The sequence below is a fragment of the Pseudorca crassidens genome, chromosome 10 (assembly GCF_039906515.1).
Source record: "Pseudorca crassidens isolate mPseCra1 chromosome 10, mPseCra1.hap1, whole genome shotgun sequence".
Classification (NCBI taxonomy): domain Eukaryota; kingdom Metazoa; phylum Chordata; class Mammalia; order Artiodactyla; family Delphinidae; genus Pseudorca; species Pseudorca crassidens.
The window spans coordinates 19,602,949-19,617,447 of NC_090305.1; the positions used below are offsets into that span (position 1 = coordinate 19,602,949).

The following is a 14,499-nucleotide window of genomic DNA, read 5'->3' on the forward strand; positions in this document are numbered from 1 at the left end:
GGTCACAGCGAGGCGCGGAACGTCAGTGCGCGAGCCGCGGTCGCACCGTGGCCGCCGGTGCACGCGAGTGCGGACTTGGAGCGCGTCGCGGGCCCAGAAGGCTGCAAACCCTTCGCCCTTTCCGTCCTTGTTCTTTTGCGAATTTCCGGGCTTCCCTGCTCTTCCAAGAATCATTCTTGAGTGGGGCCTGGGAGCCGGCGAACGGTCCACGATGAGCTGTAAGGCAAAGAGTCTGCTGGAGGCGATAAAGTTCTCAGGAAAGGCTCTCGGTTTTGACAGAAGTTTGGAAAAGGTATTAGAGGCGAAGGCGCGGTTTCTAATGAAGGGAAAGAATGCACCATGCCTGGTTCGTGGTGAGCGCTGAATAAATTGTCTCCGGCTAGATTCTGTTGGACTGCGTCCCTAAATTCACCTTAGTAATAATAATTACTACTTTAATGGAGCACAGTTATGTGCTAGGTGTGCCTACATTGATCTGTCAGTCTTTAAAACGAAAACGTAAGTGGTTTAGCCAGCAAAATGGCTTAGCCAGCAAAAATAGCAGAGGAATTGCACTTTGGGACATGCAAACTGTGGCCAACTATAGGCAAGTCCTCAACTGTTCTTTTATAGCGAGGAGAAGAGAATGTTGAGAGGAGCTGTTTTGAACAAGTTTGCTGGAGGAGAGGAGAGCTGGGGCTGTGGTCGTCTCATTGGTTGAGTTGCGGAGGTTTCTCAGCAGCTGGGTTGTTGCTGGACGAGGAGAAAATCTTCCTTTTTCCTGCTGGGGTTTATAAAGTAAGCTGGGAGGAGTGGTTAAGTGGGGGAAAGTTCCCCCTTCAGGGCTTCCCAACTCCATTTTGAATGAGGTATTTTATAATAATAATTTTATAATTGTAATATTATATAATTGTTATTACAATATTATAAACATTTTTAAAAGAAGTGAAACTAATTTTAGTAAAATATTTTAAGTAACTCATTATATCCAAAACATTTAACATGTAATCAGTAGAAAAGAGTACTTTTTGTACTTAATCTTTGAAATCCCGTGTGAATTTTACACTTACAGCACATCTCAATTCATACTAGCCATGTTTCAAGTGCTCAATACTGACAGGTGGCTAGTGGCTACCATGTTAACTGCACAGGTCAGTATCATAGTAGGTGCTCTCTATTTGTTAATTTTATCAAAAATGGATTTTGTAGTTGTCTACTTTTCGTGTGGGAAGAGTTGCTCAGGCTAAAGTACAGGTTTATGCTTAGTGATGTATAAATCCAGTCGTGAACATGGTTCCTTTTACCATAAATTTTAAGGTAACGTGATCTAGACCAGTGGTTCTCATTTGAGGGTGGTTTTGCTCCCCATGGGACATTTGACAGTGTCTGGAGACATTTTTGATCATCACGACTGGAGTGTGGTGGGAGGGGTGGGACTGGCATCTAGTGGCTATTGGCAGGGATACTGCTGAACATCCCACACTGCACAGGTTCCCTCCCCCGTCCCCACGACAGAGAATCACCCACTCCAAACGTCAACAGTGCTGAGGTTTTGAACACTTGACTTAAACCATCCTCTTATCATTCATTTTGTCCTAGGTCAAAACTAGATAAATTGCAACTTTCTTGTTCTCTATAAGAATATATGAACCATGTCTTTGCACTGAAGTTTCAGTTGGTTGTTCAAATCTTGCGATTTCTACATGTGTTGGCATGGAACTGAATGTGGTCTTTCTCTAAATCTTTGGTTAATAATTCTTTTTTGTTTTTGTTTTTTATTTTGCGGTAGGCGGGCCTCTCACCGTTGTGGCCTCTCCCGTTGCGGAGCACAGGCTCCGGACGCGCAGGCTCAGCGGCCATGGCTGACGGGCCCAGCCGCTCCGCAGCATGTTGGGATCTTCCCGTACAGGGGCACGAGCCCGTGTCCCCTGCATCGGCAGGCGGACTCCCAACCATTGCGCCACCAGGGAAGCCCAATAATTCTTCTTTTTTAATTAATTAGTTTATTTTTTGGTTGCACTGGGTCTCTAGTTGCGGCGAGCAGGGGCTACTCTTCGTTTTGCGGTGCACGGGTTTCTCATGGCAGTGGCTTCTCTTGTTGCGGAGCACGGGCTCTAGGCGCGCGGGCTTCAGTAGTTGTGGCACGCAGGCTCAGTAGTTGTGGCACGCAGGCTCAGTAGTTGTGCCTCGCGGGCTCTAGAGCACAGCCTCAGTAGCTGTGGCGCACGGACTTAGTTGCTCCACGGCACGTGGGATCTTCCCGGACCAGGGCTCGAACCCGTGTCCCCTGCTTTGGCAGGCAGATTCTTAACCACTGCGCCACCAGGGAAGTCCCAACAATTCTTTAAGTCTCTTAATATAACTAGTGTGGTTTTTGCGCCTCACTGGACCTTGACTGACAAAATTATTTTATGTCAAAGAATTGTCCCTTTGGTGATTTAAATATGACACCAGAGATTTTTCAAGGCAAGAAATGCTCACTTTTAAGTGCAGGATTTTAAAATGCAAGAATATTGTTAAAACTAAATTGGAGTAAAGATGTATATGGTCTCTCAGACACACTTATCCTCTATACCTCATTGCTTTTGCAAAGGTGAGAAGGAATAATGTTTCTGGGTGTAAGAAGCAAGTGAGATGTACAGTACTATTGTGTCAAGTCTGTTCCATCACCCACTCCCACAAAATCAATGAATCAAGTAGAATAACACTTGAAAATTTGGCTGATAATATTCCAGTGGGGATTTTGTTTTTTGGACAGATGTTTTGACCTGGCATATAGAATCTGATAAATGATGGTGACTTTCTGTTCCTCTAAAAATGATCTGTTGAAAAAGGCAAATTGCAAAATTAGTCATGGTACAGATGTCAAGTCAGTGCATGAGATCATACATTAGAACTTCTTTATTTAAGCCTGTTCTCTTTTTAAAACCTCTGTTTTATCAGTGTTTATAAATACCCACAAAACCTATCTTTTATAAAACACTGATTCAGAAAAACTAACATGCAAAATAAATGTCCTACATGTGGTCTGTCACTCCCATCACTCCAGCCAACTGCCAGCACCAAGCACCATACATGTGAATTATGCCATCTAAGTCAACCAGCTCCTAGCAATCTGCCAGCTGCCTGTAGAAACAAGAGTGAGTCCAGGCAAGCCCGACAGAAGAACTGGCTGGCTGAGCCCAGCCTAAATTGCCAACTGACAGAATCAAAATCTAATAAATGACTTTGTTTTAAGCCCAAAAAAGAAAGTGTCCTGTTCTTGCTATAAGATCACTTTTAAATCAGTCAACAAACTAAGTACTCTAGGTTATAAAGAAATGCCAATCACAATTCCTCGCACTCTAGGAGTTTATCGTCTCAGAGGAGAAAAGTGGGTTCCAAGGAACAGTCCCATCAGATGTGCCCTGAGAAAAAAGAGTCCTATGAATAAATAATTTCAGAAAACATTGACGTTGTATACCCCCTTTTTAAAATTGTAGTAAAATGCACATAACATAAAGTTCACCATCTTAACCATATTAAAGTATTCAATTCAGTAGTAATTATTGCATTCACATGGTTGTAACATCACCACCATCCATCTCCAGAACTTTCCTATGATAACTTTTATCATAGGATTTACTATTCATTATTGAAAATATCTGTTGATTTTTCTGTCTTCCCTCTCCTCACTGAGAGCTCTTTGGGAGCAAGTCCATAGCAGAGTTCCATCTTGCAAAACTGGAACTCTACCCATTAAACAATAACTTCTCATTCCCTTTTTTCCCCAGCCCTGGCAACCCTCATCTACAGTCTGTCTCTCTGAATTTGGCTACACTATGTCTCTCCTCTGAGTGGAGCCATGTATATCCCTTTTATATCTTAAAACTTTTGACTAGTTCTGTGATAAACATGTTTAACCTTATTATGTTTAAGTTACTTGCCAGTGGAACTCTTTCCCCCACAATAACACATGTGGAAGGACATATCTCAGGTGAGATCTGGAATCTCAGGTGAGATCTGGAAATACCATGTGGAATCCAACACACAAAGAAATAAGGGAGGGCAGTTCCGAAGCAAGGTAAAATTGTGTAGAGTCATCCTTGTGGAAATGAGAGGTGAAGATGTGTAGGTGAATGAGATGTCTCAAGAGGAAGAACACAGACTAGAGAGAAGCATTAAGGATTTAGGACTGAACCTTGAGGACATACAGGGTTGAGAAAGATAAGCAGCCTTTGAAGACTACAGAAATGATTAGGAAGGTAAGAATTGACCTTATACTTACTAGAAAAACTTTGAGGCTTTGGGATCTACCACAAAAGGACAGTAATATTATTTAAAATTTATCAACATGATATGCCAATAGATATTTCTGGAATACTGTTCCTCAGTGAACAGAGATTATTTCAACTTCTTTGTTGCTGTTTGACTTGTGGCTTTATCATAACTGGCTCACCATATTTACATTCCTGCAGGGCATAATTCCTTCCTGGGAATGACTCTATATTCAGGTACTACATTCCAAACTAGATCAGCTGCAAAAATTCTACCCAAGTTTGTGCTTTCCCTCTTGAGAGGAGATCTGGAGCAGTGGATAGCCCCAATCCTCAGTCTGTAGGTGGTGAGGAAGTTCCTCCTCTATTAGCCCCTCTTTTCCAGGTTCAAGGCAGCACAGAAGCTGTATTTGAGAGAAATCTTGCCAATGTGATTGATGTGACAGAGGCCTTCATAGCATCCACCTTTATAGGCATTCTAGAATAATTTGATAAAATCTGCCATTTGCCAACCCGATGGGGCAGGTACTATTATTATCCCCATTTTACACATGAGTAAATAGAAGCTTAACTTTTCTAAGGCCTCACAACTAGTAAGGGGGATCTAAACCCAAGTTGTCCGCTCCCTGCCTGTGTGTTAACATTGTATTATAGTACCTAACCTTAGAGAAACTGTCCTGTATCCTGAGTGAAACTGGCACCAACTGTAGCCTTTGGTGGGCTTGTGAGTCTGAATGATTAGTTGACCCTCTGACTCCTGGCGGGCATTGCAGAATAAGAGCCAGCAAAGGGGATGTGGAGTGGCTAGTGGAGGAGGAAAAGAATCTGGAGGTGTGAACGTGGGAGTTCAGGAAAGGCCAGAAAACAGTTTAGGTGTTGCAGAATGCTGAGAGGTCAAGTAAGGGACAGGCTGAAAAGCATCCACTGAATTTAGTAATTAAGTCATCCTTGATCTTGGCAACAGAAACAATTCCAACTGGGCAGTTTTAAGCAAATCCCTGCACCTTAAAATTGCTTAAAATAAAAATTTTAAGCAAATTTTAAAAATTTAAGCAAATGTGAAACTATCCAAACCAACTTTCAGTTTGATTGTTGTGTCTGAGTCACAACTTTGATAAGGATGAGAATTAAAATGTTTTAATCACCTATGATATGCCAGGCCCCATTCTAACTTAATTTGAATTTTATCTTAATCTTTATAAAACTCTAGGAGGGTAGTGCTATCATCTCCACTTTACAGCTAAGGAAACGTCAGTTAAGGATCTTGCCTAAGGGGCTTCCCTGGTGGTGCAGTGGTTAAGAATCTGTCCGCTAATGCCTGGGACGTGGTCCAGGGAGATCCCACATGCCACGGAGCGACTAAGCCTGTGCGCCACAACTGCTGAGCCTGTGCTCTAGAGCCTGCGAGCCACAACTACTGAGCCCACACGTCTACAGCCCGTGCTCTGCAACAAGAGAAGCCACTGCTATGAGAAGCCCGCACACCTCAACGGAAGAGTAGCTCACACTCCCTGCAACTAGAGAAAGCCCGCACAGCAACAAAGACCCAATGCAGCCAAAAATAATTTAAAAAAAAAAAAAAGGATCTTGCCTAAGTCTGGCTCCAGAGCTAGTACTCTTAACTATTGGTCTAGTCACCTGTGTAATTAAGCTACTAAAACATACATTTATTATAAAACTGAAATGTTGGGCTGATACAGCAGCATGGCTGAACCACAATTCTTGAATAGCTTATGCCTTTTTATGGCCCCTTAACATAATTTCCAACTATTTTTCTTGCCGTTGCCACCCTATCACACTGCCACCTTCTATTTTACTCTTTACCTCTTTTCCTGCTTATATGCAGGTGCATTTTTACATCATCCTCAGACACACTTCCTCTGGTATCTGCACTGTGTCACATGTGAAATCAGCTGTGTCCATCATCAGGGCAAATTGCTTTGAAAACAGCCTCCTTTACAAATACACAAAATTCTCATCCACCAGTATTACCTGTTCTCTGTGCTTTCGTGCATACATGTGGTCTTTCGCATTCCATATCCTTGGTTGACTCACGTTTGTACATACGTGCAGGTTTTCTCATGCCATGTGCCACACTCCTTAAGGCCCGTTACAGACACCCTTACAGAGCCAGAGACATGTTTCTTTATCCATTAGCAGAGGCCCTGTGTGTGCTGCTCAGCAATCAGCGGCAGTCCCAATCAGGCGGTGACTCTTAAAGACCAGAAAGATTGGAAACCTCAAGGCCTAAGAATAATTCTGGGTTCTGGGCAGAGCTTCCTATTAGGGACTGTCTCCTTCATTGCTGTTAACTATTAGGGATCCCTTCTCAATGTCTTTACTGAAAAGCTAAGTGAGGAAGGGAGAAACTGTGTTCGTCACCTGAAGCATATCTCTCTGTGATGGAATTTGAGCCTGCAGGTCAGGGGTGGCAGTGGGGGATGCTGTGGTAGCATGAGTCATATAAACTCATGTGAATGCCTGAGGTGCAGGGAAGAGACAGTACACTGCAGGCCATACAGAAAAAGGGCAGATGTTTATATGAGCACATGTCCATTTAAGACCATTTTTATGCTAAACTGAGGAGTCTGTTGTGTCAGACTGGGCTGAGCCATAAAAGTTCTTGCCAATCTATTGCAGTCATCCAACCTGCAGGATTATTGGGGCCATGACAGCTATATTTCTGATCCCATGGCATCACAAAAGGCTACACGCCCATCTTCCTCCCGATGCATGAGGTCCTAGTTGTCTGCAGCAGTCCAGGTGAGATGTGAGGGGAGGCAGTTTTGCATTAGTGGTTAAGCCAGAGACACCTGGGTCCAATGGCGATAACACTATCTACTTCAAAGATTTGTGAGGATCGAGACAGGGTCTCAATGCCTATAGAACAATGCATGTACATTTCTGAGCATGGTCTGTAACACAAAGTTAGCCATAGTTAGTAACCAAATAAACACGTGTGCTCTCTACAGCCTATATCTTGACTGAGATCTTTTTTTTTTTTTTTTTTAAATAGTGTCCTCCCCACAACCCAATTCTTTTTTTTTTGTGGTATGCGGGCCTCTCACTGTTGTGGCCTCTCCTGTTTCGGAGCACAGGCTCCGGACGTGCAGGCCCAGTGGCCACGGCTCATGGGCCCAGCTGCTCCGCGGCATGTGGGATCTTCCCAGACCGGGGCACGAACCCGTGTCCCCTGCATCGGCAGGTGGATTTTCAACCACTGCACCACCAGGGAAGCCCCCCCAGCCCCATTCTTCATCAGACAGGTAGCTCTCCATTGGTTTCTTCCACCGCAAGACTGTTTCTTAGTTCTGGGAGGTTGGGTAGGACATCCCTTCATTGGGATGGACATCCCAATGTTGGACATCCCTTCTTCCATTGGTTTACTTATTTTTACTGAGGGAGACAAGAATTGGCAACGCAGGGAATTCCCTGGCTGTCCAGTGGTTAGGACTCCACACTTTCACTGCTGAGGGCCCCAGGTTCGGTCCCTGGTCAGGGATCTAGGATCCCACAAGCCATGCAGCCCAGCCAAAAAACCAAAAAGAATTGGCAACACATAAAAGCATTTCTCTGCCATATCTGGCTGACCAGTACAAAAGTATCTCTATTCCAACGTACCTTTTCAACCAGTTTTGTATCTTAGTATGTCCTTTGTCCTTTCAAGTTGTGGAAAAAGATAAATATTAAAATCAGTATTTTGGCGGACTTCCCTGGTGGTCCAGTGGTCCAACGCAGGGGACATGGGTTTGATCCCTGGTCAAGGAACTAAGATCGCACATGCTGTGGGGCAACTAAGCCCATGTGCTGCAACTACTGAGCCCGCACACTGCAACGAAGATCCTGCATGCTGCAATTAAGATCTGATGCAGCCAAAAAAAAAAAAAAAAAAAAACCAAAATCAGTAGTCTGCAGTAGAAAATCCAATTGACATTTGTTTTACCTTTTGTCATCCCAGCCAAAGTTAGATAATAAAATGGAACTTTAAGAACTGAGCTCTACTAAACACACCATACCTTAAAATTACACTAAACTACCTTTGGTGACTATGATGCTTTCCTATTTGATTCTATTTCTTGAACTGCCTGGCTTTTTCCTGTCTTCACCTGCCTAACCCCTGCCTGTCCTTCAATCCACAAATAATTCCCCAGGATGCCTTTCCTAATGTCTCTTCCCTGAAAACATACTTTGATAAGTAAGATCCTTACTTCCAGCAACCTGTATTTATCCTATCTGCAGTAATTCGCTCTACTGCAGTGTGCATGTGTGTCTGTTCCTTTAGACTGGGAACCCCTTAAAAGCAGGGATTTGATCTCGTTCATCTTTAGACTGCAGTGCTTGACAGACTCAGGTACATGCCCCCAATAAGGTGAGTTTACACCTTGGGCTTGCTTGGTGTGTATTATTAGTTTATGAGGACATCTTGTGGCTAGGTCATTTATTGTATAAATAGACTTGATCCCGTTCTAACGTTTACTTTTCCATTGATTTACCCATTAAGCAAAACATATTATTTAGGATGGTTCATATTTTATAGTTCTGTTTCTGTTTTACATCAGGGCCTTCTAGGGGATAAACAACAACAAACAACTAAAGTCATAGTTTGTGAAATGCTGAAATGTCTTCCTGGTGGGAGCATAAAGGCCGCTGAATACCTAGAGATTCTATAGTTAGCAACTAGGGAGACTTGGAGGTGGACAGACCTAGATCTGAATCTCAGTTCTGTCACATCCTGGGTGACCTTGAGAGTAAACCACTGAATTTAAGTTACACAAACTGGAAATAATCCCTTCCTTGTTATATAGTATATGGAAAGACTTTGGCACAGTGCCTGACATGAAAGTGCTCAATAAATGGTAGTTATCTAGAATTAAACCATTTAATGCTTGAGACATCCTTTCCTGTATCTAAAAACAGACACATCAAATATTCATCCATATTCTGCCTGAACACTTCTGGTGACGGTGAGAATTACATTGCCGGATGCAGCACATTCCATTCACAGTTTAGTTCCAGCTTCTAAATATTATCTATGATTGTTTTTCCTAGTAATTTAGATAGGATATAAGAAACATATTTCTATTATTTTTCTTTAAGTTTCCTTTCTAAAGATGTTTGATATAACATTTTAAATTCATTGTTCCACATTTTATCTTTCATATAATTTTTTCATTATGATACCATAAATGGGGCAGGACCTTAAAAGCAGCAATTTACCTTTGCTGGATTCTATCAAACTTTTTTCATATTAAAATAAGTTTATGGTATAAGCTTATTAATTCTAGTAATGCATTAAATTACTCAATTTCTTCCAATAAATCGTTTTAAACCATTCATTATGAAGTCATTCTAAAAAACTACTTTGTGCAAAAACTAGAGAACATCCAAATTAAAACTATAATGGGTTAACAAATCACAAGGACCAGCTGGCTTTGTTGGTGCAAAATTTCTAAGGAGACATTAAGAGATGCCAGGTTGTTGTACACAGGCTGAAAAGCTCAGACGGAATGTTTGATTTCTGCAGAGGAGTGGAGATTAAGAAAAACTACTCCTGCTTTTCCCTAAGTATTCCTTTTTATTTCAAAACAGTTTACATCAGAGTTAATTTCTATCAGAGAGAGATTGGTAACTTGATTTTCAATTTCTGAATCAACTTTTTGGGGGTGACTTGGTTTAATCCAATGATAGTTCTTGTTAGGCTGTTTGGGCTTTTCTAATACCACCAAATATTCAAAATTTTTTTTTTTTACACTTAGGTGACTCTTGTTTCTGCTGTCCCTGGGAAAGTGATTTGTGAAGTGAAAGTAGAAGAGCAGCATACCAATAAAATGGGCACCCTCCATGGTGGCATGACAGCCACTTTAGTGGATGTCGTATCAACATATGCTCTGATGTGCACAGAAAGGGGAGCACCCGGAGTCAGTGTCGACATGAACATAACGTATGTATCCAAACTGTACCCCAAATAACTTTTTCCAACGTGGTAACTCATTTCAAACAACCGAGACTAAACACATTCGTAACATAAATAAAGCATGAGGTGCCCTTAGCTGGTCATCCTTAAATGCAGCTATAGATTTGCCTTAAAATATTCCATGGTTTTAGAATCTAGAACTAGAGGAATTAATTTCCAAGTACAACATATATCAGTAATAATAAGTAATCAGTAATATAACCAGTAATAAATGGGGAATGATCTAAACACTCAAAAAGGCAAACATTCAGCTTCTAATATGCATACTGTTGGGAAAAAAAATCATCACAAACTCACGGTTTGTAACTGTTTTTCATACAATCCTTAAAAGTGCCACTTGTACAAATGTCTCATGAAGGTTGTACTGAGTACCTATAGAGAAAAGCTAGAATAAAAATAAAAGTTGAGGAAACCTTCACGTATACATCGCCATTGCCTTGTAACACAAATGTCCAGTTTTGCAATACTTCATGTTTTTCTGCAACTGCACAGACATGCTCTCATGATAAGGAAGCAGAACCCCAGATGTCAGGTTTGTTTCACTGTTGTGAAAATGCCTGCAGGGGTCAAACACTTCCAGATGCAAAAAATTAAATTCCCACATTAACTAGTACTGTTGCCAGTGTCCCGTTCACTAAAGAGTGCAGGGCCCGGGGATTTAGTTTCAAGACAATTGATTTTTCCACCTAAGCAAGAGGGGAAGCAGGGGTTAGGGTGGGAAAGCCAATGAGATATATCACAAGGGCAATGGAAATAATGTATCAGGTTGTTAAACAATCTAAATCTTTTCTTAGGCTAACTTAACTTTCAGTCTCTCTCTACTATGGAAATAAATTGAGAGTGCAGTAAGCAAATCACAGGACAAGATGCAAATGGTGTTTTGAAATTAAGACGTACAAAAAGAAGGATCTGCTTGGGCACTGGTGAGCCTATTCAGCAGTCCTTACCTTATTCCACATGATAAGGGTAAGACCACTTGATGACTCTGCTTTGCCTCAAGACCCTCTACAACCCTTTGCCTTAAGATCTCTCTACGAGCAGAGATCTTCCAACCTAGCACTGCATTTCCTGATCTTCTAAGATACTGCTGCTACAATCCTAAAGGATTTTTAATAAGCTAAACATAATTTTGGCCTTTCAAAGTATGTGTTGCCAAAGTATTGGCCACCATCAAGAGCTGCCTGAGATTCAAAAGGGCCTCATATTAATTCCTTATCGTTATTAAGTCATTTTAGAGTTGAATAAATTCTGCATATTGATATGACAAGATATTAACACCAAGTGTTACTTCACCTAGGAAGTTAAGCCAATTAAGTGAAAGCTCAAGGAAACCTCTAGCCACAAATATTAAGTGGGAAACTAAAAAAAAAAAAAAAAAAAAATAGGGCGGTGCGGGGAGGCAGGGGCAGTTGAAAACCCCTTCCTATATTTTTGGGAAAAGAAATTTGTGTGCATAAGCAATCAGTAAGATATAACTTGGTCAGGACCAGCCTTTCAAATTAGAAAGGATATTATTTTTAAACTATTTAGGAGTAAATAAGTAACATAAGGCTGTTATGAGATGCACACAACTTTCTCTTTTAAAACCTATTTGCTGGTAACTAAATTTAAATGTTTCTTTTCAAGGTACATGTCACCTGCTAAAATGGGAGAAGATATAGTGATTACAGCACATGTTCTGAAGCAAGGAAAAACACTTGCATTTGTTTCTGTGGATCTGATGAACAAGGCCACGGGAAAATTAATAGCACAAGGCAGACACACAAAACACCTGGGAAACTGAGAACAGCAGGGTGACCTAAAGAAACTCAACAATGAATGTCCAGAGTAAATCTGACTTGAACAAATATAATTTTCAAAATAAATTAGCACAACCAGAAGTGGCTAAGAAATATTTTCTTTGGGGAAAATGCCATCGAGATCAAGTGGAATATAGGATAGAGTTGTCTATATTCTAAGCCTCTTTAGTTTTAGTTTATAATCATACATGATACTTGGATGAAAACATTCGTAGCTCAAAAGTGTTTTGAAAACAGGTAAAGCAAAGCTAGCAGGACCATTTTGAGATAAGATTACCTTAAAACTAAAATTCAAGATAAAGGAGAAATACAAATTAACAATTAATCCTTAACAAATTGTAGGTCCTTCTCAGCTCTAAAATGTTACATTTTTTAACCCACTTTCAAGATTATGGAACTTCAAAATAGATGAACCATAGGCCACATTGGAAAATAAAGTAGACTGAGTAGTCCTCAACAAAGTTTAAGGCTAAGCACATTAGTGATAAATAGTCCAGTGGGTGCACTGCTTTTCTGAGAATTTATTACAGGAGTGGCATATTTTATAGTGGTGGGGGCAGCTCCTTTTCTCGTACCTAGGATAAAACCATGCAGATCTTGAATCTCCCAATCTGCAGTACTGGAAAGACCAAGTTCACAAATGTTTAGTCCATTTCTCGAAGTTTTCCTGACTATGGCATTCATAATAGTTGGTTTCTGCCATCAGGGGGTCTTAGTTAACATTTCATGACTGAAGATCATAAAGTTCCAAAGCAACTTTGGAAACTGGAAACACAGTCAACAGTTAAAGGTTTATTGTCCTTTGGTTGTATTAGAATACATGCTGATCTGTCTGCTGAAAGGACAGAAGCAGACTTGATAGTAGCAGTGAGCACACAAGAAACCCAGATCTAGTATTTCCCACTAAAAGTAACTTGGGCTCCTTGGAGAAATACCTGATTTCAGAGCTGGGGGCTGAGATAGGGAAATTACAAGATGAACATATCATGTGCTTTGAAAGTAAGGAAGTGCTCAAGAAAATGATGAGAGGCATGAAAATTACACAGCATTGAAAAGGGAGTCCAAACTGTTTAGGTAATAATACTGAATAAACAGCAGAGACAGGAGAGCTCTTCCTTTTAACAGAATGCTGGTAAATGTGGAGGGGTAGATATAAAATAATAACTATAAAATGGGGAAATAGGACATCACATTGACCAATTAAAATGAAAATCAACAGTGTACACGGACAGTGTGTTTCTAGGGGGCATAAGGTACTTACATTGGGCTTTGGCCAGGATACATAATCCAAATCTAACCATGAAGGAACATCACTCAAATGTAAAATAAGGACACTCTGTGTTTTAAAAAATTGGCCTGTACTCTTCAAACTGTCAAGGTCATTAAACAAGCTGAGGAACTGTTCAAGATTAAAGGAGACTAGAAACATGACAACTGAATGCAATGATCCTGTACTAACTATAAGGAAATAAAAAAAACCGCATAATCAAAGATAGGAGGACAATCAACAAAAGTGAAATATGGATGGTAAATTAAAGTATATCATTGTTACATTTGAGTTTGATAATTTTACTGTGGTAATAAGAATATCCTTGTACTTGGGATATATGGAGTACCGAGGGGGAAGGGATCAAACTCCCAAACGATTCAGAAAATATATATAAATATATGGAAAAAGACAAAACGTCAAAATGTCAAGAGTTATTTTGTGGGTGAAGTTTATACAGGAGCTTTCTGTATTACTTATAACTTTCCCAATTAAAATTATTCTAAAATAAAAACTTTAACTCTACAGAGCCAGACAGCCAGGTTTTAAATCCTCCCCTACTCACAATGAGTGTGGACAAGTTCCTAAACCTCTGTATCTAGATCCCCTCAAGGTTGTTAAGATAAGAGCTTAGAACAGTACCCAGCCATGATAAAGTGTTAATTTCAAATAGATTCTAATTTTAAATTGATCAGAAAACATGTGAAAAATTATTCTAAAATTAAGAATATTTTTTTTCTTTTCCATGAAGCCAGGCATAAAGCCAGGATGATAATTGTTAAAAGCTAACAAAATGTCCTTGATTCCCATACCTGTTGAAATTATAAACCCAACTTCTCTTGAGTTTACTGTTTAGCCATGTTTATAAACCCTCCTAAGGTCATCAATAACGGGTACCCAAGCGACTTAGAAGAAAAGTTACCACTTCGAGTTTTGTGTATTCACCTGAATAGTCAGGGAACTTTCACCTATTTTATTTAGGTTTTCATTTATTCAAATTCCAACCAGAAGCTAAATACAATTGGAAACTGGTAAGCACTAAGTTTTACTCCAAAGGAGTAGGATCATTCAGATTTACTCCGATAAAAGTATGCAACCCTTAAGCAAAGCTTTTCTTCATTTAAAAGAAAAATAAAACCAAAAACCAAAAAAATCTATACAGTAGTCTTTCCTTATGTTCATTGCACAAAATGAGTTCTCCTTTTAGAACTTTGACACTCAATG

At 40.4% G+C, this 14,499-nt stretch overlaps 1 protein-coding gene across 2 annotated transcripts; it reads left to right on the top strand.

The window, feature by feature from the left end:
• The first annotated feature begins 35 nt into the window (after nt 1-35).
• On the top strand, nt 36-12,089 carry ACOT13 (acyl-CoA thioesterase 13). Of its 2 annotated transcripts, none has more exons than XM_067752153.1 (3): nt 36-292; nt 9,992-10,176; nt 11,836-12,089. In XM_067752153.1, exons 1-3 carry the CDS (start codon nt 212-214, stop codon nt 11,990-11,992), a joined length of 423 nt encoding a protein of 140 aa, XP_067608254.1. In that variant the 5' UTR covers nt 36-211; the 3' UTR covers nt 11,993-12,089. The 2 variants fall into 2 exon arrangements, with proteins under 2 accessions (XP_067608254.1, XP_067608255.1); XM_067752154.1 differs by lacking the exon at nt 36-292 and adding an exon at nt 318-353.
• The last annotated feature ends 2,410 nt before the right edge of the window (nt 12,090-14,499 follow it).